General features: G+C 37.4%; 3 protein-coding genes and 1 long non-coding RNA gene across 7 annotated transcripts; 1 reads left to right on the top strand and 3 right to left on the bottom strand.

Annotated features, from left to right (window-relative positions):
- Positions 1-2,015: 2,015 nt before the first annotated feature.
- On the bottom strand, positions 2,016-4,243 carry LOC125473632. The gene is made up of 2 exons (XR_007255464.1): positions 3,792-4,243; positions 2,016-2,169 (listed from the first exon to the last, which is right to left on the bottom strand). It is a non-coding gene; the product is annotated as an uncharacterized LOC125473632 (long non-coding RNA).
- Positions 4,244-5,732: 1,489 nt separating this feature from the next.
- LOC103964293 lies at positions 5,733-7,153 on the top strand. Its single transcript, XM_009377215.3, has 2 exons — positions 5,733-5,999; positions 6,642-7,153. The coding sequence occupies exons 1-2, from the start codon at positions 5,819-5,821 to the stop codon at positions 6,734-6,736; spliced, it is 276 nt and encodes a 91-aa protein (XP_009375490.1). The 5' UTR covers positions 5,733-5,818; the 3' UTR covers positions 6,737-7,153.
- A 630-nt stretch (positions 7,154-7,783) lies between these two features.
- Positions 7,784-12,636, bottom strand: LOC103964292 (magnesium transporter MRS2-1). Of its 3 annotated transcripts, XM_048576762.1 has the most exons (7): positions 12,352-12,635; positions 12,189-12,242; positions 11,224-11,842; positions 9,231-9,359; positions 8,797-9,129; positions 8,622-8,669; positions 7,784-8,251 (listed from the first exon to the last, which is right to left on the bottom strand). In XM_048576762.1, exons 3-7 carry the CDS (start codon positions 11,821-11,823, stop codon positions 8,021-8,023), a joined length of 1,341 nt encoding a protein of 446 aa, XP_048432719.1. In that variant the 5' UTR covers positions 11,824-11,842; positions 12,189-12,242; positions 12,352-12,635; the 3' UTR covers positions 7,784-8,020. The 3 variants fall into 3 exon arrangements, with proteins under 3 accessions (XP_048432719.1, XP_048432718.1, XP_048432720.1); XM_048576761.1 differs by lacking the exon at positions 12,189-12,242; XM_048576763.1 differs by lacking the exons at positions 7,784-8,251; positions 12,189-12,242 and adding an exon at positions 8,267-8,437 and having other exon boundaries at positions 12,352-12,636.
- Positions 12,637-14,727: 2,091 nt separating this feature from the next.
- On the bottom strand, positions 14,728-17,324 carry LOC103964291 (chaperone protein dnaJ 8, chloroplastic-like). Of its 2 annotated transcripts, XM_048576721.1 has the most exons (4): positions 16,788-17,324; positions 16,515-16,583; positions 14,885-15,091; positions 14,744-14,770 (listed from the first exon to the last, which is right to left on the bottom strand). In XM_048576721.1, the coding sequence occupies exons 1-3, from the start codon at positions 17,001-17,003 to the stop codon at positions 14,906-14,908; spliced, it is 471 nt and encodes a 156-aa protein (XP_048432678.1). In that variant the 5' UTR covers positions 17,004-17,324; the 3' UTR covers positions 14,744-14,770; positions 14,885-14,905. The 2 variants fall into 2 exon arrangements, with proteins under 2 accessions (XP_048432679.1, XP_048432678.1); XM_048576722.1 differs by having other exon boundaries at positions 14,728-15,091; positions 16,788-17,323.
- Between the last annotated feature and the right edge of the window lie 10,361 nt (positions 17,325-27,685).

Raw genomic sequence — 27,685 nt, 5'->3', positions numbered from 1 at the left:
CTTTGCGCAACTGCTCAGGCAGCTTCTAAGAGCGTTTTTCCTCATCCCAGAGGGAGTGCTTTTCTGCCAAAGCATAAGAGTTTGTTAAGGATAAGCTCTCGCCCATAATCAATTCTCTGAAAAAATGGTGATCTGCTAGGAACCCCTTTCGGAAAGTTGAACATACGATGTTGTCATCGCATCCGACAATCTTCGCCTTCTTTGCCTTGAATCTCTTGACGTAAGTGCGAAGTGACTCTTTCGGGTCTTTCTTCATGTTGAAAAGGTTGTCAGACTTCTTTTTTATCGAGCGGTAAGACGAATATTCCTTAGTGAAAACCAAGGAAAATTCGTTGAAGTTCCGGATTAAACGTGGCAGCAAGGTGTGGAACCAATCTTGAGCCTCGCCTTGGAGCATCGTGGCAAAGATCTCGCACATGAGAGCGTCATTATTAGCATAGAAGGTCATGGCATTTCGGTAATGCATCAAGTGGCTGTTCAGATTTTCATCTCCCTTGAACCAGTGAAATATGGCGGGTTGAATTTCTGCCGTGGCTCCATCTGCTCGATCAAGTACCAGGTGAAATATGACGGGTGACCTACTCGGGTTGGCCACGTCTCTACTGGGGGCATCATCGGTAGTGTCAATTTGCTGGAATCTATACAGCTGCTCTGCTACGAGCCTTTGTACTTCCCCCTGGATTTGAGCCTAGTGGGGCAGCGGAGCCTCGAGCTGCCCCTGGTGTTTACCTGCTGGTCCATGTTGCTTTTTGGCATGTCCTACTTGTCTGTGCAGCATTTTTGGTGCACACAGTTCACCTTGTTCTGCTCACCATTGTTCTTGGCGGGGGCTGCTAGTGGAACTTAAGCTAGACTACTCACGTGCTCTTTTCTGGGCATGATACGACTGCCTACTCTGTTGCCTCATAGAAGGATCTCCTTGTAGGCCTAGCCACGTGTGGACGCTTCTCCCAGAATGTCTTGAGTATTCATCGGAGTATGGACCCAACCTCGAATACACACTAACTTGTGAGCCGAGTCAGGAATGAACGCTTCTCTGCGCATCTAGGCAGGAGAAGAGGTTTTCCCGAGGACACAAACAAGAGTGCACACTACCCAAACACACGGTTCGTGGCAGGTTGAGCGGCTCTTTGCCGGGACATCGCTGGAATAAGTCACATTCTTCTGCCATTGTCTTACTTCGGGACACCTCGTTTGGGGCTCATTGCATCTCGATGGGCTAAATGAGTTGGTTCACCAAAGTGGTCTGTTGTGTGAGGGCGTTCGCCATTTAGATTGGATGAGTCTGGATGATTGATGTCTCTTTGTATGGTGGAAGTTAGTGGATTATAGGTACAAAACTTGAGCCTAAAGCAGGCATTCTTGCAGAAAAATGGGGTGAAAATAACCTTGAATCGATCGTGCGACCTATGGTCGAAATCTGGATCATTGAAGGTGGCCTTGAAATGAATTGGGCCATAAGTCGGGTTGTCAAAGTGGGTTGCGGGATGTATTGGATCGGCGTTTGCTCGCCTTAGGCCTGCATAGCCGTGGGCCCTCTTGGTCGTTGGGCTGCTACATCATGGTCTGCTGGCTAGGTGGCTTGCGTTTGGGCCCGTTGAGCTATCTGGCTAACAGCAGTTGCGACATTCTGGGCCCGGGTTTGGGCCTATTATGCATCAAGGTCTACTATCGCAATGGGCTGGGCTTCCTGCCCATGGGCTTGGAAATGGACCTGGGTCTCTTGCCTAGGATTTACCTGGTGCGGCGCTGCAAGGGCAGAAGTGGTGGAAGTGGTGGAAGTGGCCTGGTGACCTTGTCATGGCTGCTAGGTCACGATGATGGTGGTGGCGCGGCTCCACGACGGTGAGGCTCTTCTTGTTGTCGCATTGAGCCTTAAGGATTGCCGTCGTGGGGTTATATCCTCGTCTCCACTGTCCGGTCCAAATCCTTTTTCGTACGGGATTCCGTTCGTCGTTGTTTCTGAATTTCCTACCATTATATCCTTTCTCTAGGGATTGATCAAGAAACGTTTCTAAGAAAAATTAATTGATTTGACGTTTCAGAAATTTAACGTAACAGAAAATTCAAGAAACAAATGCGAGATGCTTCTTCGAGTATTTTGAATCAACTCTCAATGAATGCACCAATTTGTCAATGCAACTGTTTTCAGTCTTGACGAAAATGCACCTGCAAACAATCAACACATTTGATCAGAGACCTAAGCCTTACGTGCCCACGAGGTGGGGGGGGGTTAGGTCTGTTAGATGAAATCAAGTTTCCTCTTCAAATAGAAACTCTTCAGGTCGTTTACTCCAGTTTTTCACTCACGCACCAAGCACTTGGAAGTTGATTATCATTATGTAAGGGAGAAGGTGATTCGTGGAGAGTTGCTAGTGAATTTCATATGTTCCCAAGATCAAGTTGCAGACCTATTTAACAAAGGTTTGTCTTCTGCATGTTTCAAAATGTTGGTGTCCAAGCTTCCAGTCGTTTCTCGTTCTGTTAGCTTGCGGGGGGATGTTAGACAAAGTCAAGTTTCCTCTTCAAAAAGAAACTCTTCAGTTGGTTTACTCAGTCAACAACACTTATCAAGTGGAGCTTCTGTTAAAATCATTTGAATTTTGAATATTTGTTTTATCAGAATTGGTTATAGTATTTGAATTTCGAAATGTAAGCTTGTAAATAAGGTTTTTGAAACCTTGATGTAACTGAAAAGTGATTATAAAAAGGTTGCTCCTTACAATGTTGAGTGTATGCAATCACAATGAAAAACCTTGTGCAGTCTTATAGCTTTCCTACGTGTTTTACCTTCCCTGCAATCCTAGTTCTTTTAAGATCAACAGATCTCTAATGCCTAAGTTAGTTTCTCTGAGAGAGTAAAGTGTTTAGAGCTTTTTTAGGGTTGCCAAAAGCTCTGAAAATTTGGTAAAATATGGGGTATTTATAGGGATAAGGTTGGCCATAGTGTTTAATAGAGAGATATTCTCTATATATTATATTAAATAGGAAATAATATTTTAAGATAATGGTATAATTATCCTTAATTTATTTAATTTAGGATTACTTACTTGATTAGAGTCAATCTTTAATTAGGAATGTATTAAATATAGGATTTGGGTAATTAATCATTATTTTTAATTTCTTATCAAAGGCAGGTGAGCTGTGGGCAGTCGTATTTAGCTGTTGAGAGCATCTAAGAAACCTGTCCATTTATTGAGGTCAGTCTTGTCTTTCTTGAATAAAAATTCACGTGTCGCTTCTAGAATTTTTAGGATTATTTTAGGCTCCACAATATGCATACTAGCTAGTATATATTCATATTTCTGATTAAATGTGCGTGCATATATATATATATATATATATATATATATATGTGTGTGTGTGTGTGTGTGTGGATTCATTAAAATGAAATCTCAAAATTATTTAAAATTCCCTTCTGATGGCTTTCAATGCCATTTCCATGTTCATCATCTTCTCAAGACGTCTTATAGGTGCTCAAGATAAACATAATTTTAAGTCCATAAAACGAATAATCACAAATCAGTCAAACCCATATAAAAATTAGTCACAGTGATCCCCAATAAATCACAAGTTACAAAAAGAAATTATATCAAATGAACAATCACAATGGAAGACGAAATCCTAATTCTGCAATTCCACCAAACATTGAAACCCTATAATTCACAATTTTATACGCACCAAACCCTTAAAATAGAAGACCAGATCCTCATTCCTAAATTCCACAAAACACGAAAACCCTAAAACGCAAATCAAACATCACATAAATTAGGGAATCCACAATTTTATACCTGCTTATACTTCTTCTATCGCATTTCGTTCACCGTCTCAATGATGAACTCGGTGGAGAAGATGTTCGTAAGCTTGGCGCCGTAGCATTTGCTTCCACCGGTGGTCTTCTTCACTGTATCATCATAGTTGCTACTGGTCAGGAGGTGTCCGAAGATCAACTCCGAGACATAGACCCTCTCCTCTTGGTGAATCTTGACGGGAAACTCCAGTGGTGTTGTTGTAGACGCTGATGCAGTGCTGTTCGACGTCAATGGGCAGAGACAATGAGGACATGAGTGAGGGTAGTACCTGATGATGATTGAGAGCGAATGAGATGGCGGAGGTGGTCACTGTTGGGGAAACGGAGCAACGGAAGAGGAGAAAGAGAGGGGGTGACAAAGCGTAGCAGAGAGATTTGGAAGGATAATAGATGGACAGAAGACTTGCCGTTTGAGGCAAAATCGAAAACTCATTGTTTGGCCTATTTTAATCGAACTGGTTTAATTATTAAATAAAGTTATAATATGTTTTTTTTTATTAAAATTCAAAGTATTAAAATCATTTTCATTAATTTTTCTTATTTTTATTGTTAACACATCATATAAAACATTTGCATACCTAGCATAGCATTAGTCTTTTTCTTCTAGCATTACTCTTTTTACTTGCATAAAAGACCCTACTCTTTTTACTTGTATAAAAGTGGCTACGAATCATTCACGCGGCTTAGGTCATCTCCAACCAAATGATTCAGAGGGTCAGAGACTCAAAAATAACTTGAAACCGTCTCTAACCGAGGGTCAGGCCAAGGAGCTTGTGGGCTCCACTGGACAAAAAAGGACCAAAAAGCCAACTAGCCGGCCCAAAGCAGCTAGCCAGCTGGCCCTGGGTCGGGCTCCCATTCGAACCCCAATGGCTAGTTGACGTTAATTACTGTTGGTTTTTTAATATTTTTTTTTGGGCCAAAATATTTCTAAAAAATTCCCATTTTTCCTATAAATACCTAAGTTATTCCTACACCATTCCTCACAAAAATTTTCACCATTCCTACACCATTTCAATTCTCATATTTTCTTACCTCTTCTAATGATATTTCCTTCAATTTTTTCAATAATTTTCAAACGGCCTCATCTGCAATGAAAGCTAGGGCTTGGACCCGGAAAGAAGTTGAAGCTCTTTGCAGGGCTTATAGATGAGTGTCGAAAGATAGTGTGAGGGGGAGTTCTCAAACAAGTGAAGGTGTTTGGACTTGTGTGTCCAAAAAATACTTAGAGTTCTACGAAGGCACCACTCCATCGAATACCCGAAACCACGAGAGTTGTTTTTCAAGATGGAAGAAACATCTTCAGCCGAGTTTGAACAAATGGCATCAAGCACTTTTAGCAACTGCAAGTAGACATGAAAGCAGCGCTAATTATTACGACGAAGTAAGTATTTTCACAGTTTATTTTAAATATTTAATTTCATAAATTAATTTCCTTTAATTTTTGTAATTATATTTTTTAGGTACGCCAAGCGGAGAAATTGTATATGGATGGTAGCTCGAAACCCTTTCAGTTTTACGGTTGTTAGGAAATTTGTAAAAAATGAGTGTTATTTGAAGATCCACCTCAACCTAAAGTAAGTACCTCCGACTATACACCTATAATGACGGATGATGAAGACAATGATGATTTTAGATATTAAATTTAAATTGTTGTAGTTTTTAAATTTTAGTTGTAGTCTTTAAATTAAAGTTGTTGTGATTTTTAAATTTAAATAATAAATTATGTTTAGCTCTATGATCATTTGGCAGTTTTTTATGATAGAGCTAAAACGAGTCCTATGACCCTTTGACCATTGGTTGGATATAATAAAAAGTATAATCCTACATTATTTATTAAAATATTAATTTTTTGGAGAGCCAGATGACTAAAGCAATCTCTTTTACTATTTTTTGGTGATGGCCTTGGGACTTAAAGCCCCGCGGCCAAACACGAGAAGACAGCCGAGCCTGCGTTGAACAAAAGAAACCGCAAGGGAACGAAAGAGTGCGAGAAAGCAGAAGAAAATGAGCAGCGAGGCCAAAACCAGTGGCACAACTGCCGCCGGAGGAGGAGGAGGCGGTGGTGGAAGGGGATTTAGGGCGAAGATGGAGCACTACTTGTACAGCGGTGAGAAGAAGCACGTATTTGCAGGCCTCGTTATTATCAGCGCCGTCTTTGCCGTTCCTTGGTACCTCATGAATCGAGGTTCGTATCTCTTTACTTCTCTTTCGATTTATACGCCGCCGTTGTTGGGTTCTAGTGATTACAACTACGAATTTAGTTTTTCGAATTTTCCTACCTTTTCTTGGCAACCAAACACTGGAAATGTGTAAATTGGGGATCATTTGAAATCAATTTTCCTGGAATCATTTGAAATTTGTAGCAGTTTCGTTGGTTCCTGTTAATCGCATACGCGGGTCGAGTCTCCTTGATATGTATTCAGTTAACAATTAGGTTTGGATTACGCTATCTGAGCAGTGGAAATTTCTATTAATTTGCATTTATGAATTAATTTTTGCAATTATTCTTAAAAATTTGGGGCTCCTGTAACTTCATTAGCATTTTGTTCTGCTCGTCTGTTGTGTGAAAAGAAAGGGCTGTTTCCCATAGCAGTATGCCACTTTGATTTCACCATATTCTCGCGAAATACACGTTAACGATTTCATGGCAGTTTCTTTTGTTGATATCTGTAAAGCTTTGATTGAATGGTTATAACTCATGATGTGCCTTGCAAGAGTGATTTCAGACTCCGTTATCGGATTTTGTTTCGGTTACCTGTTGATATTGTTAACCATGTGTTTTGTTATCGGCCAAGTCTAATTCCATTTGTGTTCTCCCTCCCTGTAGGGGCAAAGCACCAATCTCATCAAGATTACTTAGAAAAAGCTGATAAGGCAAGGAGTGAAAGACTTTCTTCAGGGACACCCGCCGCTGCTAAATGATTTCACGAGTTTTATGTTGAAGGTGTGTAACTTTACTCTGGTTTTTCATAATGGTTGCAACTTGGAAGGTGCAATAGGTTTTTTTGCCTTCCTCAACCCGTTTTCCAGAAGAGTGGCTTCTCATGATCCTTGAGGAGTAATGGCTGTTCTGTTTACTTTTGTTTTGATAAATACATGTTTACGGTTATGAGGAATCGTTATGAATAATTAGGTTGTGTTTCTTGTCATGTTGAGGTGCACCATGATCCTTCCATGTCAGGAATTCCTTTGATTTCTAACTAGCAAGCAATAGGCTCCGTTTGTTCTCATATGGAGCTTGCATTTTATGTTAACTTTGGGTTAAATACTCGAGTTTCCAGACTGTTGAACCAAAACAAAGAATTCATGCATCAGTTTTATTAATTTTGTTGACTTGCACTCCGAGGTGTGGGTGTCGAATTTGTCGTTCGGTTGATGGAATTGATGTTTTTAACGTCGCGAAGGGAATGGAAACTGGTTTTTTACTCGGGAATTTTATTCGGACAAAATTTCTCTTTCTAAACCCAATTTATAACTTTCTTTACGTTGAATCTCTGTTTTATCCCACATACAAAATGCATTTAGAAAGGAATTAAAAAAAACGAAAAAGAAACCCAGCCAAAGTCACCTCAGACATTCGCCTCACCTCATCCCACTAGAATATAGAAGCAGTACTTCAACATCATAACAATAGAGCAATTAATAGATACAATCGAATTAAGCCAATTTGTTTGGGGCGGTGCCGTTAACACACCTCCGTTTACCTCCACACGCCCTTTGTTAATTTTTGTCACAATCTTCATCAAATTATTCGATCTTATTGTTGAAAATTATTCAGATTGCCTATTCACAAAAATTCAACTATTTTGTGACAAACCAATTTGAGGTTGAAACTCGGTGAGCTTAAATCATTCAACAGGAATGACAACAGTTTCTGCAGTCGAGGATTGTAGAGGGATTGTTTTAATGGAGGTGTGGGTATGGGGTAATCCGAGGTTGGGGATTTATTTATTTATTTATTTATTTAGAAAACAAACGATATTATGTATACTAAGTGAAATGAAGTGGACTTAGTATCATAATCGGTAGGTTATGGTTTTTTCTTTTTACACACAATTAGTACATGGGCGTAAAACAGAAATTTCAAGGTAAATTGAAATGTTGGGTCGGAACAAAATTTCTCTTTCGATTAATAAGAGAAACGTACATAGAGAATAGCAATAAATTGAATTTTCCATTATCCTTGATTGAGGTTTAATTTTACATCTATAGTTGCATCAATCTTCGATACTTGAAGAACCACACAAATGCAGAAAATATGCAAAAGCCGGTTACTCCTGTAATTATAAGTACCCACTCAAATGCAGCAGGCTCATCAAACATCGGTATTGTGAAGTTCATCCCAAAGATTCCGGCCACAACCCCAAACATTGCAACAACAAACGTCGCAGTTGTGAGCAGTAGCTCGAATTGAATCAGCTGGTTTCGAACGTTATCCTGACAGAAAAAACCTTTCTTTTGTTAAATTTATGTTCCCCCAATACAAACAAAATTTGAGGAAACTAGGGCAGAAATTAAGCATCCAACATCTTTGTTATCTTCGGCCAAGGAGCAGCAGAGTTAAATGACTAAGAACAGATAGAGAGTTGCTCAACAATTTCAAGTATTCAACCCGCCTACATTCTGAAGAAACGTTTCAGTAAATAATTGCCTCAAACGGAAATATTTGTAATACTCGATGTGTGTGTGTCTCTGTGTTTTTTTTATCTCTTCCTCCTAGGTTCAGGTTACGTTGAACAATGTTTTAGGCAATATTGAGAGACATTTATCCGCAAGAAAAAATTAAATAAATAAACAAGGCACGTACCAGTTGAATGTTAATGAAATCTTCAGTGTCGTCAATGTACTCTTTCAACTGAGACATGGCAGAGAAATGATATAAGCTTGTAACCTTGTCAAGTTAATATGACAAGAGAATGATTAGATTTAGTCATTGATATATATAGTAGTGTCAAGTTCACTTAAACAAGTTCTATACTTACCGATGTCAGCTTATTCAGGGTGCTATCGATGACGACGAAGTATGCTTCCAGCAACATCTCAAGCTCTTCTATACTCTCTGTAGCACTATCTGAACTCCTCATGCTTTCATGTCTACTCCTTGCAATGCTGAGGCTTTTCTCAAGCTTTCGGCCACCGGGAGGTGAAGATACAGGAGAAACAGGAGCAGAAAGAGATGCACCATCAGTAGATCTGTACCCCATCATAGATTGATCGCCATAAAATGCCGACTCCATGCGACTTTTCTTCTCAGTCAGGTACATCTCAGCCATATCTCCATCATCATCCATGAGCTGCTCTATTTCATCACGAACCTAAACAGAGGCAACTCAAACATCGGAATGAAGTTTTGGGGACATTTGGTGGCTTAAGCATGATGAAGCTAATAAGTGAGATAAAGATAACGACGCAATACCTTCTGAACTCTCCGGGTCAAGGCAACAAGTCTGCTTTTCAAACGACGAGCACGTTCCAAGTTCAGTGTACTGATCTTTGACGTGAGCTCATCCAGTAATGGATATGCTTCAATTTCTAATTCGGCTGCCTATACAATACACCATTAATAAATGAGTCGCTAACTCGGAGAACGTTTAGCCACCAAGGAGTCAAGGACACGATCCAAGTTCATACTTCAAACTACAGATGGTGTCTTCCAAAATTGTGTAGAGCATTAATGATCAATGAGCATACTGGAAATATAACAAATCCATGTAAACAGAGGACAGTAAGTCCGTTGAACACTAAAGCTAGAAACTGAGAAACAAAAACAAGTAGTTTTGTTTTGACAAAAACAGCTCTCCAAGCAGAAAAATAGCAATAATTGGCATTTCTTGAACTCTGAAAGATTAAAAACGATGCAAAAATTTGAAAAAATAAAACATCAACGTACAAATAAATGCAATATCTCTTTTAGCGAAATGGAAATTGCTGTAATCAACAACAATAAACAAAGAAACTTTGTAATTAATAGCATCCGTCAATGTTTGGTATATTACTCCCTGTGGAATTTCCCCAAGTTTGCAACTCTAAATTCTAAAGAGTGCTGAAGTATATCTAAAAGGAGATGCTAAACGTTAAACTACAAGTAAAATACAGGGGGACAAATGAATAACTCATTTCTTGTTTCCCAACTAAGTCTGCACTGTCTCATGCCCACTTACCAATGCTAGAGAAGGGTGGTGCTGATTTAATTTGAAAAGGCTCACTCTACCTCCCGTAACTTACTAATTATTTATAAAAACGTGAGCAGTAATTGCATAACTACATGTAACAGGTACATCAGGCATGATAATTATTTGGTCCTATAATCCCATCCAAGACTTGCAAAATCATACAAGTTGTGTTATTAATTCAGATATCACAGCAGATATTTTTCTACTTAATTCCAATATGATCACATAAGTATACATGGATTGTAGAAGGATAACCAAACAAAACAACTGTGAATAAATGGAACACTATTTTGATGACCATAATCATAATCATCAAAAGATTATTCAAATCACCATTGTTTTTCACTGTCTAAAGCCTCGTGTTTTCATTTTGAAACAACACACCACAGATAGCGCTATGTTGAGTGCTTGATGAATAAAATGCAAGGCATGCAAGGTCATCAAAGTAACAAGCACCAAGTGCTTAGCTCCAATCATCACAAAAAAATTTAAGCACATAACCGGCTGTGGCAATTCGGCAAGTATCATTATCAGTCACCAATAAGGCACCGACCTCAAAACTATATACATCGTTATGTAATGGACTGTCTTTACAAGTTCACTGACTTTCGGTATCCTCAGCAACTTCATCTCTTCAACTAGTGAACAAGTACAACCATAATATTGTTTGGCATCCAGTAGAGACAAAGAAAAGCGGAAAAAACAAAAAACAAAAAATTTATCTTAAATAATAACAATCTTTGGTATTACAATTCTACCTGGACAAAAGGGTACACAGAACCCTTGACCTATCACTGTAAAATAAAAGGCTAGTAGAAGTATGATTCAACATAACCTAGTATCCCACTAAAACAGAGAACATTTTTGCATTTGACGGACAGCACCAGATTTCAATGACCAAAACATGACATATAACGTAAAAGATTGACGATATATACTTGAGCTAAACAAAATGTGACAGATATGGTTATTTTGGTATGCACTCAACTTTTCTGTAATAGCATAGTTATCGGTTAAAACACCTATAATGCAGAATCCGATCAATTTTTAGAAAGCAAAGTTATCCAAATACTTTCAGAAATATGCACTCAAAGAAATAGTCATCATCCACATGTAGTAATAAGGAGAGTTATTATCCAAATACTTTTAGAAATATGCACTCAAAGAAATAGTCATCATCCACATGTAGTAATAAGGAGAGATAGCGAACCTAAATTCTTGTGCTCCTTTAAATACCTGAGAATCGAGAAATGTACAGGCAGCCTCAAGAGCAACTTCTAAAGCCCTAAACTCAAAGGGCAAATAATCAGGAGATGTGCTCCCAAACACACTATCAAAATTTCTATTTCCCCTCAGCCGATTTAAGTCAGAACCATCAGACTGCCAAACATCACCTACTCCATTTGTTGTTAATCTTCTCTGAAGCTCCACCACATACTGTAATACATAGCTATCAAGGGAATTCAAAAGTAGAACCTCATCGGCTGTAATAATACATCGAATCTGCTCTAGATTAACTACAATAGCTTTCTCTCTTCCAAGGATGGTTGAAGGATAAACAAATAGAGGATCAAGCAGCCGTAGGTCACGGGCAGGAAGATCACAACGACGCATCATAGTGAACTTATCAACCTCAATGATCTGAGAACTGCCAGACGTATCAACATGAATCCAGGACCGAAGACCCTGGCCCCGCTTCTTCAGCCCCAGAACATCCACACTTTGAAAAGGTTGCCTTCCAAGTGCGGATGGTCGATAAGATGCTTCGCGAAGGTTTACAGCTGAAGCAGGTTTTGGGACTTTTGGTGGAAGCAGCCTTTCTTTGAGGTCCTCCATTACCTATGAGCTCTCAGTGCTGCAACATTAAAAACCAAAAAAACTTTAATTGCAATATTACACTTGTCTATATACATACAAGTACCGGGACCAATGATTGCCAGGCCTTCTTGATTGAACAAAGGGAAACAAATTCCTCACGCCCATTTCGGTCCCAGAAATACACAGAGGTGTGAGGAACCATTTCCGCCATAAACGAAAGCACTTTCATTCTGTAGTTCGTGTCTGCTAGATATGATAATTATCTGCTGAAAGATTATATCTTAAAGGAAAATACAGAAACCCAATTAATAAAACATCATCAAAATTCCAAGAGAATAAATTATGGGATATAAGCATATGATTCAACAAAACCAAAACCATACATGGAAATCCAATACCAAAACTTGAAGAACTCCAATCCCAATCCCAATCCCATCCTAGTTCCACCAAAACAAAAACGAAAGCATCAGCAATCCAAAAGTTACAAGCTTGGCTCGAAGTCCACAATCCCAGTTTCCACAATATAAAAACACATAAACGGCATACCCAGATAAAATCTTGGTTGCTGCTAACAGCTGGTGGTTTTTGATGATCGTCAGAAGCTCAGCTCACAACTGAACAATTCTTGCGGACAAAATTGAAGAATCGATTGGCCTGGATAAGAATCCCAGCCCTAGATTGAGGAATCGAGAGGATTTCGGCATGCCCAACCAAGTTGCTAATTGAAATTCGCGGCGGGCGTATCAGGTGGTTTGTCTACTGGTTCGTTGGAGGAGGAACCAAAAGAATCACGGGAAGGGTAATGTCCTGGAGACAAAATCCTTCACTTTCAAAAGGTTTAATAATAATTAATTTAGGTTGGTTTTTTTTTTTAAGAAAACTAATGAAAATTTTGAAAACTTTGAGTTTTAACGTAACAACAAAATAAAAAGTAAAGTGAATAGTATTAGGTTTGATTTTTTAGTGTAAAAATATGATTTTTCGTTAAAGTAAACAGTACCGCGAATTTTTTTTTCTCTTTTTTTTTTAACAAACAATATTATTTACATTAAAGATAAGCTTAACATAACAATATACTACCAATAATGTGGTCCAAATTTGTCTTTGATGAGAATCGAATCTAAAACCTCTCACTTACAAATGAAGAAGAATACCACTAAATTAAAGTACTAAATAGCAATTAATTTAGGTTTTGATTTGTACAAGAGTAGAAAAGAACGTGAGTGAATCGAAACTACTAATGTGGGTTTGTAATTAAGCAGGGCGTGATTGGTCATGGCGGAGTCTAAGTTGGGTGAGTAAAAGTGGGGTGCGAAGTTCTATCAAACACGCTCTACGCTTCTCGAGTTAGTAAGGATTGAGATTTTCTCTGGGAAGGTGAGGTATTCTGCTATGCTCTATGTTTCTTTATTTTGTGGGGTTTTGGTTTCATGGCATGCTTCAATTGCTCTTTTTCTCTTTTGCTGTTCATACTGCCGCACGTCCTTTTGATGAGTGATGTGTTAAAGTTATGCCCTCCTACAATTGAACCAAAACCATTGCTCTTTTTCTCTTTTGATGATTTCTAATTGTATGAAACTTATGTAGTTCAAAAGATGATACAAGCTTTGAATTAAGTAGGCAGAGTCCGAGAGTTCGACTTGCGTGACTACGAAGAAATTGTCTGCGTCCGCATCAGGGACAGCGGAGCCGACGGCTTCGGTGTCTCCCATTCTGACATTGTTGCTAGGGTTGAATAGGGTAAAGAAGAGATCGTGACCGTTTCCGCATGAAAGCCTTTTTGGGCTTATGGGTGACAAAGGGTCAACGCTGGGCTCAAGTAATTTATCGAGGCTAGGAGTCGACGATCGGAGTTTAGGGTCGGGAAGTGGGGGGGAAGAAGAAGGAGGTTGCGAGTCAGAGTAGGATTGGGTTTGGGATGGGAGGGTACAAAGAGGAGGGAGCGAAGGGAGGGAGGGATGGAGGAGGGAGTGAGGGGAGGAGAGATGATCAGAAATCTAGGGAGCAGAAGATCAGCAATCTAGGGAGAGGAGAGAGATTTTTTTTTAATTATTAAATAAAAAATTAATAATTTATTAATACATGATATATTAGATTGTGATTCGATATATAGTTATTAAATAAAAAATTAATAATTTATAATTAATTTTTTTTTATTTCAGTTGATAAAGGAGTGGACCCCGCTACTGCCACGTCATCATTTAACAATCAAATTGACAAAAAATATAATGGAGGTCTGACATGACAACGAATTCATAAGTTAAAGTATGAGATTACAATTATAAAACATAAGATATGAGATTATGATTCGACCTATTGTTGAAGTAGTTTTGTGTAATATCCCAAAAAAAAAAAAAAAAAAAAACCTCTTTTTGTGGATGATAGATACTTGTCAACTATCATAGATTTTAATTTTTCCAGAGCTTTCTATCAGCTTTGGATTTACGTAAGATTCCATTAGAGAGAGGAAAAGACCTCTTGGCCGCGACCGGAACAAACCACTTCAGGGACAAGAGCCGGAGCCGGAGCAATCAGGTGAGGAGGATCACAACTGCAGGATGGGGCCAGAGCTAGCCAATTTTCATTTTAAATGTATGATAGTCTTCAACTGCAGAAAAGTAGTGTGGAGAACTAGTAAGAATTGTGTTTACCATCTAATTTGTAACACATGACGAAATTGTTTAACATTCTACATTTATAATATGTTCATTGATAACAATATACCTGTTAAAACAAACGAACACATTATCAACCCTTTCCCAGTCATCAATCCTCCAACACCAAATTCCTCACTTTTGAAAAAATTTAGCGGATTACCGCTATGAACAGCATATTCATGTTCCATCCATCCATAAGCTTGGGGTAGTAATATTACTCGTAATGATAAAAGAAAATTAAGGAGAACCCCAATTTGCAATAGTAATCTTGACACTCTTCATTTGATTTGCCGAGGCACCTCAGAGAGCTATGTACATAAAAGGACAATTAGATCCTCAGTCTGCATTATATACATACAAGAACAACCTTCTTTAGGTTGCAATGGGATTAATTTGGACTTAACTTAAACCCATGTATTCACCTGATTAATTACAATTCTCCCTCAAATATAAGGATTAATGTGAGATGTGTAGTCTCTAATTCCAGCTCCTTCCCATCCCATCCATTCCTCCCACATGTCCCAATCCGGATCGTTCATTCCCCTCATCGGCTCTTCATCCCCTTCATCGTACGTCTCATACATCTGCAATGGAGTCGTCGTTTCTCCTCTCAAATTGCTCATAACAATCTGCGCAGACACATCAACAAAGAGGTAAATCAGATAAATATTCTGGTGTCTTGTCTCAGGGAGCACACAGCATTGTATTGGGACCATACCATTTGATAAAACATCATAATCAGAGGCTTATCCCGGGGATGAGGATCCTCTTTCTAGGATCTTCACTTCCTACCCGTTCAGCGTACATTGTGCGGCCAACTTTCATTAGGTACTGTTTGTGTTTAATTTTAAATGAAAAAAATTCAAAATGATTTTTGACATCACGATGAACGTATTCGATATGAGCATCCTTAGGATCCTCAAGATGGGATCCTAATCCTTATCCGGAACCTAATACCTAAGGACTTGGATTGTCTGCCCTCCTCATCCCATATCATTCTCATCCCTCCTATATTCTATAATCACAGTTAAGTCACGTCAATATTTTATATTACTTTTTTTTTATAGAAATATTAAGACAAAAAGTAATGGGAATATAAAATTTTGACATGGCTTAACCGTAACCAAATAAATAGGAGGGGATGGGAAGGGTATGGGATGGGGAGGGCAGACAATCCAGGTCCGTGGATTGTCTGCCCTCCCCATCCCATACCCTTCCCATCCCCTGCTATATTCTGTGGTCACGGTTAAGCCATGTCAACATTTTATATTAATTTTTTTATAAAAATAAATGTACAAAAAGTAATAGGAATTTAAAATATTGACGTGATATAACCGTGACAAAAAAAAAATAAGAAGGGATGGGAAGGGCAGATAACCCAGGTCCAATACCTAATACCACAAAGAATTCCGAATATCTCGAGAGATGCTTATATAATTCAATGTGAGAGTAACCCCATTACATCTACATCAACATCATTCAAACTTCATACCCACACACAAGTCACCATTTTGCTGCATATTTTTATTAAATTTCAAAGTTTTATTTATCAGAAAACAATTTCAGACAAATGCCAAGAGATTAATGACATATGTCCTATCAATTAGTGTTTATACAGTAACTAGTGTTTAAGCAGTCATTAGACTTTATTAGTGTACGATTTAGTTTTCAATGACAGTCTATGTCATATATATTATATGGGCTTATCCCTCTCTTCACCAAGTTCAAATCCCCGTCCCTAAATTAGTGTGAGTTAACCTACTCTTTCTCGGGGAAAAAAAAATTTCCAATAATTTTGCTCACCAGCTTTTGTTTTGCAAATTAGAGATATAAGGAGCATATTTGGTTATGCACTTGAATTAAGATTTAACAACCACAAAAGAAAAAACAGATTTTGTCCTCCAATTTGTAAGTATTTGTTAAATTATATTAATGAATACCGTACCTTTAAAAATAATCTAAAAATAAATTAGAAGGAAACATGACACAAAAATGTTCAATATAAAAAAAAAAAAAAAAAAAAAAAAGAGAGGAGGGAATAGAATTACATACATCATAGGCTTCATTGATCTGGTGAAACTCAACTCCACAATTGTTTCCTCTGCATACGTCTGGATGATACTGCAATTCAACATAACCCAATCAGCCTAAAAAGTCCCACAAATATCACTTAAATTCTATAAATAAATAGAAAAAAAAATTAATTAATTGTGATTTTATAAAAAACAACTAAAAAGAGAAAAGTTAAAAGCACTCCAGATCAGTTAAAATTAATAAGAACATAGATTAGAGATTTATATTTAGATTTAGAAGAAAAATACAAACCTTCAAGGCAAGTTGTCTAAACGCCTTCCTGACCTCAGATTCAGAGGCACCGGGTTGAATCTTCAAAGTCCGGTAAGGATCGATCACGGAAGAAGCAACACAAGAAACCATCACCCTCTTATTATTATTCACCACCTTCTTCTTCCTTGCCTTGTCCTTGAACAGATTCCAGGACGACCCATTGCCCCCAATCACACCTGCTCCAACACACGCCATTCCCAAAATCTCATAAAACCCAATAATCCTCTGGCTATTCAAAAAAAAAAAAAAAAAAACCCCAATGATTTTCTTGGAATTGGAATGAGACCCTTTAACTCAAATCAGAGGGCTTTTTCCTTGAAACTCAATGATTGCAATTTGCTGAACAGAAAAATAGAGATATCAGCGAGAGAGGACTCGTTTATTATTATTATTATTTTGTTTTTGGTGGACGAGGACTTGCTTTTTCAAAAGGGAGGAGGTAGGGGTTGTGGATTTATAGGGGGAAAAGGGAAGTGAGAGGGAGGAGTGTCCGACTCGTTATCAATCAATCCACGGGGTGACATGTATTGTGTTGTTTTGTGGATTAGGTCCTAATTATATAGAGATAGAGGGTCCTCCTTCGCAAATTGCAATGCTTATCTGAATTTTTCCGAGTCTTCCGAGTAATATCGGGTCACTTCTTAGTAGGGTGGAACTTTTTTCAAATTACCATATCAACCGTATCATATTAAAGTTGTATCAAAAAATTTATACCATTGGTAATGGTATGGTATTTGTACGGTATCATATATTTTCGGTACGATAATGGTATTCAAAACCGTTACCAGTAGTATACCGTACCGTACTATTAGTATTAATATTATATCATTTATTTATTTTTATTTATTCATTTATATATTATTAAGTATTAGGGTAAAATACAAAAAATTACCTCGACTATTGGTGTCACGATACTTTCATACCTCATCTTTTAAAATTGACAATATCATACCTCATCTTTAGAATTTGATCCAACGTTATACCTTCAGTTACTTAGTCGTTTACTTTTCATTTAAATGCTAACATTATTTAAATATTATCTTCATTTTCTTCCCCCTACCTGCAAACCCAAAAAAAAAAAAATTTTGAAAACCCAACAACCCCCCTATAGAAGAACAAGAAGGAGAAGGAGGAGGAGAAGGAAGAAGAAGAAGAGGAAGAGGAAAACAAGGAGGAAGGGAAAAAAAAATATTCTCCCCCCCCCCCCCCCCCGGGGCCCCGGCGCGGCCGTCGGTGCGGAAGAAGAAGAAGAGAGAAGGAGAAGGAGGAAGAAGAAGAAGAGGAAGAAAAGGAGGAAGAAGAAGGAGAAGGAGGAAGAGGAAAAAAAGGAGGAAGGAAAAAAAAAATTTGGGTAAAGTACAAAAACTATGTCAACTATTGGGGTCACAACAATTTCATACCTCATCTTTTAAAATTGACAATATCATACCGCATCTTACGAATTTGTGACAATATCATACTTCCATCAATTTTTCTGTTAAGTTCTGACGTGACTTGATTCGGAACTTACTTTCTATTAAAATATTATTAAAAACTAAAAAACAATTATTTAATATTTTTTTAAATATTAAAATAATAATAAAAAGTAGAAAAAAAAAAAAAACCCTCATTTCGTCCCTCCCCTCCCCTCTCCTCTCCCCATCTTCATCTTCTTCCCCACCTGCAAATCCCAACAAAAAAAAAAAAAAAAATCCAATTTGTCTTCCTCCCACACCCACTCTTCTCCCTCCTACAACCCAGAAAAAAAAAAAAAAAAAAAAACTCAGATCTCATCGGCGGGAAGATGGGTGCGCAGAGAAGGTGGACGATGGGTGCGGAAGAGGATGTGGAGAATGGATGAGAGTGGTGGATTTGGGATTTGGGATTTGATGGGTTTTCAAAAATCTTTTTATTTTTTTTTCCTTCCTCCTTTTTTTCCTCTTCTTCTTCTCCTTCTCCTTCTTCTTCTTCCGCAAGTGGGTGTTGATGGGTTTTCAATTTTTTTTTTTTTTTCTTCCTCTTCTTCTTCTTCCTCCTCCTTTTCTTCCTCTTTTTCTTCTTCTTCATCCTTCTCCTTCTCCTTCTCCCTTCTTCTTCTTCCGCGCCGACCGGGAGGGGGGTGCGCGGGGGGGGGGGGGGGGGGGTGGAATATTTTTTTCCTTCCTCCTTTTTTTCCTCTTCTTCCTCCTCCTCCTCCTCCTTCTCCTTCTTGTTCTTTCGCAGGGGGTTGTTGGGTTTTCAATTTTTTTTTTTTGGGTTTGCAGGTAGGGGGAAGAAAATGAAGATGGGGAGAAGAGAGAGGAGGGGGGAGGGGCAGGGGGAGGGGGAGGGGAGGGAGAACTGATGGTTGTTTTTTTTTTTTTTTTTAACTTTTTATTATTATTTTAATATTTAAATAATATTAAATATTTTTTTTTAGTTTTTAATAATATTTTAATGATTTTTTAATAGAAAGTGGACCCTAAATCAAGTCACGTCAGTATTTAACTGAAAAGTAAACAGCCAAGTAACGGAAGATATAACATTAGACCAAATTCTAAAGATGAGGTATGACATTATCCATTTTAAAAGATGAGGTATGAAAGTGTCGTAACACCAATAGTCAAGGTAGTTTTTTGTATTTTATCCAAATTTGTTTTTTGAAAACCATCAACTCCCCTGCAGAAGAAGAAGAAGAAGAAGGAGGAAGAAGAAGAGGAAAAAAAGGAGGATGGAAAAAAAAAAATGAAATTTTTTTTTTTGAAAACCCATCAAACCCCAAATTCACCACTCTCATCCATTCTCCACATCCTCTTTCGCATCTATCCTCCACCTTCTCTGCACACCCATCTTCCCGCCGACGGGATTTGTTTTTTATTTTTATTTTTTGGGTTGCAGGAGGGAGAAGAGTGTGGGTGTGGGTGTGGGGGGAAGACAAATTGGATTTTTTTTTTTTTTATTTGTTTGTTGGGATTTGCAGGTGGGGGAAGAAGATGAAGATGGGGAGAGGAGAAGGGGGGATGAGGGGGAGGGGAGGGACGAAATGAGGTTTTTTTTTTCTACTTTTTATTATTATTTTAATATTTAAAAAATATTAAATAATTGTTTTTTAGTTTTTAATAATTTTTTTAATAGAAAGTAGGTCCCGAATCAAGTCACGTTAGAAGTTAATAGAAAAATTGATGGAAGTATGACATTGTCACAAATTCGTAAGATGCGGTATGACATTGTCAATTTTAAAAGATGAGGTATGAAACTGTCGTGACTCCAATAGTTGAGGTAATTTTTTGTACTTTACGCTAAGTATTATTATCATTATATATGCACTTTATATTTTTCTAGTCATTTATCCAATCATCTCACCCTCTAACCTTTACTTTCCCAATAAAAAAAACCTAAGCCTTCTTGTGCTGCAACTCTTCATCTTTTCACCCATCTAGCCATCGGCTTCATCTATGTTGCTCTTGTTCCGGCAACTTTCTCTCTCTCTCTCTCTCTCTCTCCACAGTCCATCTCATCTTCTCCTTCATCAAATTGTGATGTCTTTCTCCCTGGCTTTGTCTATCAAGTTAATTTTTGTACAATTTTAAAGAATGTAGAGATGAAATTTAGGAATCTTGTTACTATTTTTTTTAGAGATGTTAGGTTCTTTCAGCAATTCTTCCATCTATTTACTTCTTGTTTCTTAAATGAATCTTTATAAAATTCTCATAATTAAATAAAAAAGTTTTAGAAACTCAAAGAGAGTGGTCAAAACACGTTTGGGCCTTGAATTGGGTTGAAAAAAAAAATTAAATTTTGGCCTAAAAGAATGGCCCAAAACAAAGTAGTAATTACTATTACAATACCATGTCAAATGAATTATTTGGCATGCCAAATTTTGGTATACTGAAAGTTTGGCATGGTAATGATAATAGATTTTGTCATACCAAAAGCTTGGTATGGTAATTGGTACATGAGTTTTGGTACGGTAATCGTACCAATACCACCCCTACTTCTTAGCTGTACAGTTTAGAGATATTCTTTTTTATTTGAAAGTAAGAAATTTTATGTTCAATTCTCATCAAAAATAAATTTGAACCTCATTATTACTAACTCATTGTGAGGCTAAATCCACATCATTTTCTTAGTGTAAATGACATTGTTTGTTTCAGAAAAAAAAAAAAAAAGGGAGGATATTCTTTCTTCTGTTTTTGAGTTATTCTTCTTTAGCTACCCCTAATTTTAGTACTTTTCCATTTTTCTTCTACAACTCATTGACTAAATCCAACTTTTCCATTTATTGTTGATGGGTACCTTTCATTTTAATATAATCTTTTAATGATGTCCATCGCCCCTTTTCTTTTGTTCGGAAAATTTTGAAATATCATATGAAATTATACACTTCTTCCCTTTCAAATGTAAGACTCCTGTCGTCAGCAAATGTTCGTATCATGCATCGTGAATAGCTATGTCCAATAATAAATGAATTGTGAAAGCCACAAATAAACCAAATTTCCCTTTTTTGCTCAACATTATTGGGGAGTTGACCAAAATGATCATAAAATATCATTGTTATAAAAAAATCCATCTAGCCCTGCTTTGGCCCTGCCTAGGCACTAAGCCGTTGGTCATCGCCACGATTAATCTCAAGGTGTTTGAAAATTAAGAAATGACACATAAACCTATCTGAGTACAATTATGTATTTTTTTACTTATAAGTAGACATTTATTTATATGTTATATAATACATTTAATTAAAATTAAAAAAATCTAGGCCCCCGCCCAGACTCCTAAGCGCTAGCCCCTACTCGTCGCTCGACTAACGCCTAGTGCTTTTAGAACCTAGCTAAATACATTTTGAGAGATCTCTTCCAAATCAGTTGTATGGCTATCAAATCGTGTGGATTAACGTGTAGGTTTTGGAGGCGAATAGTAGTGTTCCATTAGCTATTGAGTCAGACGAACTCAAATTTTAAGTTGTGTTCATTGATGTGATATAAAATAACACACAAATTAAACCCTATAATTGTAGTATGTGTAAGCAGGGATAGTTCTAGGCGGGGGATTAGAAGGGATGCTAATCTACGCAATTTAAACTCTAAAACACTAAACTAGACTTAAAAACAGAAAACTAGACTCTAATGACTTAAAACAAGCTAAATAGACTCAAAACACACAAACTAAGTTAAATTGACTCAAAACAGGTACTAGAAAGTGATTTGGACGAAAATTAAACTGAAAAGACTCAAAATACTAAATGGGGACAGATTCTGACGAATTTAAACTAAACTAACACAAATAAGAACTAAGGGGGTATTTGGACGAATTTTAAACTTAAAACAAACAAACTTGCAGAAACAAAGTAAAAGGGTACGAATTTAGGTGAATGAATGGGTGAAAGGCTAGTTAGAGGGTCTTTCTCCACACATGACACATATGCAACACAAAACGGTTTCCAGTTATTATTCCTTTAAACCATGTATGACAATGCCCCAAATTAATCGTGAAAAGCACAAATTAACTTTCAGATTTTCCTAAATTCATTGAATTGGATGGATAACGCATCGGCAACCAAATTATTCTTCAATAGTTCCCTACATGAACATCATAATAGAGATACATATCAAAGATCATTAAGTTCTATGAAAATCATAAGCATTGACAAGGCATTCGTAACAATGAACTGCATGATACTCCTGCCATGGATTTACTTAACACGATTGTGACTAGCAACCTCCACTACTTAGAAATATAAGTTCATAACGATTAAGTGAAATTCCCTTATATTTTAGCATCAGATTCATGCATGCAAACTAAGTATGCATCCTTAATCAACACACAAGAATAAGTTATCAATCAAACAGATAAATAAATCACATTCATGTTTTACGAAACAATAACTGAAGGAAATCAATTCATATCACATATATGTTCATGGCTTTGAATTCGCCTCTAACTAAAAAGAATTTAGTTCCTCATGTTCATTGTAATTGAAAACCAAATTAAAATAAACATCGAACTAAAACCAAGGATAGAAAGAACCCAGAAACGCTCCAACACTCCAAAGTAGGCAGTGGCACTCCCTTGGATGGTAGCAGGCACGACACTCTTCCTCTCCTTCCTTCCTTGTATCGGCACTTGAGGAATTTTTGTGTATGTGGTGCGAATTATGGTGTGAATATATGGGGTGTGTTGATTTGAATTGTGCGGCATAATGATGTATTTATAGGCTAGGGTTCACACAATTTTTGAAAGGAAAAGGACTACACAATTCAAGAAGAAAAAAAGGACTAGGGTTTGGCAGAAACCAAAGGGGAAAGGGATTTAGAACATGCAACAGGGAATGGGCCTTCTAGAAAGGTTATTGTGGTAGGTTTCTAGAAGGAAAGGGATGAAAGGGTGCAGCACCAATGTAGGAGAAGGATAGGGCTTCTAGAAACCTGATATTTAGGTGTTTTAATGTAAAGAGGAGTCCCCTTTGCAGCTGGAATTAAGGTGGAAAGAGATTAGGTTAGGATAAGATAAGATAAGGTTGGATAAGGTTTGGATAAGATAAGGTAATTTGGATAATGTTTCCTTCTTTATAGCTGATTCCTTATCTTCCAAGTCTTGAATTGATTCTTCCAGATGTTAAGCACATTCCTAGCCCTTCTTGAACTTCAAATTCGTTCATCCACCTTGCTCCGTATGCAAGCTATCCATTCCAGCCCAAAATTGCTCTAAAATACACCAAAATGCACTTTCTTGCCTCTTTTGCCATTTAAACCTACAAACACACGAAAATAGCTTAAATCACTATAATAAATAAAAACTAACTTACTAAATGCAAAGAAACAAGCTAACAAAGTCGTATAAATATGCTCCTATCATTCATTCTCTTTATCATCATCTAAAGTTATAATCTCTGTAAAATACTGTTTAACTGGAGATCGTTTAGTTATCCACATGTACACAAAAAATAAATGATTCATCATAAAGATACTACTTATTACAAAGATCGTCAATTTGTTTGACATGCATACATAGCTAAATATTCTTCAATTGATTTTTTTTTTCTTCAGATATCATTATTAAATATAATATAGAAAAGAAACAATTACGATTACGATGTTTAAATACTAATATGATGACTAAGCACAAGTCTCATTCTTACATTTCCCTTTCCTTATTTTCGATTTCAATAATGGTTGCTATTCATCGACTCCAAAAAAATGTCATCATCAACTTTTCTTTGTCTATTTTTCTTTTCAAGCACAGATGGATATTTTATTATGAATCGGCAGGTGCGAGACTCGTTAAATATCGTTTCTAATTAAGAGATTCTTCAATTTGTTTTTAAATGGGTAGATGAGGATGTGACTATAATTCTAACGCACATGGTAAAGTCTATTCAACTTCATTATTTGTGCTCCAGTTATGATTTTTTGTGACATTTAAAATTAGTTTAAATTTTATCAGGATGACCCGACAGGCCGAACATGTCAACAACTTAATCATAACTTTGTAACCAGGGAAACAAGAGCTAAACTTCGGCAGAGGTCCCAATATCTATATAATATGAATTTCTTGAAATTAATTCTTACCAACAATTGATTTATTGACCTTTTTTGCATTTTATCCGACATCTTATTGACTAATTCAACTTTTTTATCTATTAGTAATGGACGACCTTTAGTTTTATAATTCAGATGATTGAAATGCTTTTATTTCTTTGATTTATGTTTATAAGTAACAAGACTTCTAAGACCATCTCTAACCCTTGACTTAAAACCTAAAATTTTTAGTCCAGAAAATTTAGGTTTTAACCAAGAAACAACTTTTTTGCTCCAACCTTTCTGGCCTAAAATTTTAGCCCCAGATTATTAATGAATGAATTTAGGCTTTTTTTTTTAAATTAACTTTAAAAAAAAAATTATGTAGACTATCCTAAATTAATTTTATGAACATTTTAACCTAAAAATATTTAAATTCCGATAAACATTGAAAAATCACTAAATCGATACATGAAACACTAGAAGAATATGAAAACACATGACATAGATGTATAAACACAAGACACATGAGCAAAAACATGGTTTTGGAAGATGGCGGAAAGGAAAATTGGAAGAATTGTACGAGAAAAGAGAGTTTTGTGTGGATGTTTCAACAAATATATATGTATTTATAGAGTTTTTGGGTAAATTTTGAGTTAAATAATTTTTTATAATTATTTTAAACGTTGAATTTAAATTTGGGCCATTAGATCTCTGTTTTTATTGACACACCCCGATCAAGATCAGGGCGTGCTGGCCGCCACGTGGAAGTGACGTAGCCATGTGCACAGTGCGGAAGCTAATAAAATAATAACGTAAATCGTACGAATAAATAAAAACTAGCTTTACACCAAGTAATAACAACAAGTGCAAGCGTAAGTGTGAACCCTAAGTTCAGAGCATGGAAGCCTAATGCAGTCCAAAAGGAAACGACACAACAAAAGAACACCCGAAGGTGGTCCTACGATGGTGGTGGTCTGTCAGATATGCCGAGGAAATCCTTAGGGAAGCCACCAAATGCGCTAGCCAACTAGAACCTGGAGGGGCGCAAAACAAAAGCGTGAGTGGGCAAAAACAAAGCTTTTCGAAAACCAAATTAATAAATAAGTTCTAACCCCTCGCCGTAAAACCTGTATACTTCCCAGAAAATAGAATATATATATATATATATATATAAGTCATGCTCAGGAATATGCTATGCCAAAACCTCAAAGTGAAATGCAAGTGCTCAGGGAATGTCACATCAATGTCATATAATCTGTCAGCCGGAGTCACCTAACGTGACCTGTACGGTTGAATCTAGAGCTCAAATCTCTATCTCACTAGCTAAACTTGCACACGAGTCGGAACCACCTAAAGTGGTCTGTATGACAGGCCTGGGTGTAATATATAAATACGCTCAAGTGCTACAATCACGTGAAGGCTGGGCGAATAATCGCGGGTCACCTACGAGTCGGAACCACCTAAAGTGGTCTGTACGACAAGCCTGTGCACCTAACTTGGATCCAAGATGAGCGTGGGTGCGGGAGGTGAACATCACGTGAAGGACTGTGCTCAACTATGGGCGGGAGCACTAACACCGGGGGTGCAGGTTATGAGCTCTCTAAGCATCTCAAAACACTACTAAACATAACATAAGTCATACTCACCTGACACTTACCTGTGCGTCCACAGCACCCACATACATATATATATATATATATATATATATATACATATGCACTAATAATGTATAAGCAAAAAGGCAATATAAAGCATGGCATTTAAACGAATAAATGTTTCAAACCAATTTCTGGGAAAAGTATAAGTATATAGGTATATACGGAAAACCAAAAGCCCACTCACTGATAAGTAGATGGGTCGTAACCCCCTTGCCTCGAGTGACCACGCTCGTCCTCGGGATAGGTCTTACCTATATGCGAAACAACTATAAAAACGTTAATTTTAAAGCACATAACCAACCTTTAGAAATAACTTCTCATACAATACTCAAATGGGGTGTATGAATACACCAACGTTATCTACTCAACCTCAGGAACATCCCCATATTTTTAGAAAAAAATTTCACCGCCACACGCGCCCTCACGCGTCGGCCAATGCACGGCCACACGCGCAGGCACGTGCCTGGCACGCTGACGGCGTCAGTTGATGCCGTTAGGAATATTCCATTATCCTTAACGGTTTTCGTCAACGGCGTTAGGAATATTCCGTCAGTTTTGATGGAATATTCCGTCGTCTTCTCCGGCGAGGCTCCAGCGCCGTTGCCGGCGCCTTAAAATCGTGAAATTTTCAAATCGTCCTATCTTCTTTGTTTTTCAACCAAAATTCACAAAATTGGTACCAAATTGAAGCTTACAACGAGAGGAACAAGTTCATACCACTTTCAAATGCTAAAATCCACGAAATCTCGCCGGGAAAACACCCCCAACTCCGGCCAACCTCAAAACTCGCGATCTCAACGTCCAAAACCTTCAAACGAACCACCCCGAGCCTCCTAGGGACCTCACCAAGCTTCCTACAAGCTTGAAATTCCTAAAAACATAAGGAATTATGTGTGCATGAACAGTGCCAAAAATCGGGTATCTCGAGTTCGACGTGAAAACGAAGGTAACCTTACCTGAAATGGGTATGGTTGGACTCCTACGGGCCTCACGAGCATATATATGTACTTTGTTTCTTCGATCTATGAAGATTTGGTGTGTTTGTGTTTGTGTCCGTACAATGGAGAGGGAAATGGGAAAGAGAGGGCTCGGGATAGGGGGGTACAAGGCAGAGAAAAGGTGAGGGTGAGTGTGGGGAAGAGTGTGTGGTGCAAAACCAGCCACACCAAACCAAAAAGAATAACCACACAACGAAAAAATCACGTTAGGGGCAAAATCGTCTTTTCACGAGTACGTTTTAAAATTTCCGGAACGAGCTGTTACATTTATCGTTAGATTTAATCATATTCAATCTCAGTCGTTGGATTCAATAAATTTATAAACATAAAACAAAAATATTAACTAAATTAAATGTGGACCATTGGATAACCAACATCCCATTTGAATGTGAGCCGTTGAACAACCAAAAGAGCCGTTGGACTTAATTTTATTGGCAAACAAGTGGGAGACACACCCATGTGGGTGGGGCTCCACCAATAATCTTGGCCTAAATCTAGCCTTTTTTTAGGTTTTAGGTCCAAATTAGAACTTGGATTGGAATGGATTTGTAGACATCGAAATTTCAGTAAAACAAATGTTCACCAATGCATTAAAGTTTTGACGTGTCAAGGCATACATGGCATACGCCACGTGTTGTACAAATTGTACACATGGCGTGTGACTCAACAAAATAGGAAGAAATACCCTTGAAGGATTAAACAAGTTTTTCTTCTCATTTTGGGCAATGACAAGGCAAGTACATTTC

This window comes from the organism of the source record quoted next, unplaced genomic scaffold, assembly GCF_019419815.1.
Source record: "Pyrus x bretschneideri cultivar Hongxiangsu unplaced genomic scaffold, Pyrus_bretschneideri_v1 Contig90, whole genome shotgun sequence".
NCBI lineage: Eukaryota > Viridiplantae > Streptophyta > Magnoliopsida > Rosales > Rosaceae > Pyrus > Pyrus x bretschneideri.
The sequence above is the reverse complement of the archived record's forward strand: the minus strand, read 5'-3'. Positions and strand labels throughout refer to the sequence as shown.

Excerpts from the sequence above, each read along its gene's own strand:
- LOC103964292 (XM_048576762.1), bottom strand. The coding sequence starts at position 11,823 with ATGGAGGACCTCAAAGAAAGGCTGCTTCCACCAAAAGTCCCAAAACCT. Across the intron at positions 9,130-9,230 it reads TGACCCGGAGAGTTCAGAAG|GTTCGTGATGAAATAGAGCA; the intron begins GTATTGCGTCGT and ends GCCTCTGTTTAG. Across the intron at positions 8,670-8,796 it reads CCCTGAATAAGCTGACATCG|TTGAAAGAGTACATTGACGA; the intron begins GTAAGTATAGAA and ends GCCATGTCTCAG.
- LOC103964293 (XM_009377215.3), top strand. The coding sequence starts at position 5,819 with ATGAGCAGCGAGGCCAAAACCAGTGGCACAACTGCCGCCGGAGGAGGA. Across the intron at positions 6,000-6,641 it reads TTGGTACCTCATGAATCGAG|GGGCAAAGCACCAATCTCAT; the intron begins GTTCGTATCTCT and ends CCCTCCCTGTAG.
- LOC103964291 (XM_048576721.1), bottom strand. The coding sequence starts at position 17,003 with ATGGCGTGTGTTGGAGCAGGTGTGATTGGGGGCAATGGGTCGTCCTGG. Across the intron at positions 16,584-16,787 it reads TTAGACAACTTGCCTTGAAG|TATCATCCAGACGTATGCAG; the intron begins GTTTGTATTTTT and ends GTTGAATTGCAG. Across the intron at positions 15,092-16,514 it reads AGATCAATGAAGCCTATGAT|ATTGTTATGAGCAATTTGAG; the intron begins GTATGTAATTCT and ends GTGTCTGCGCAG.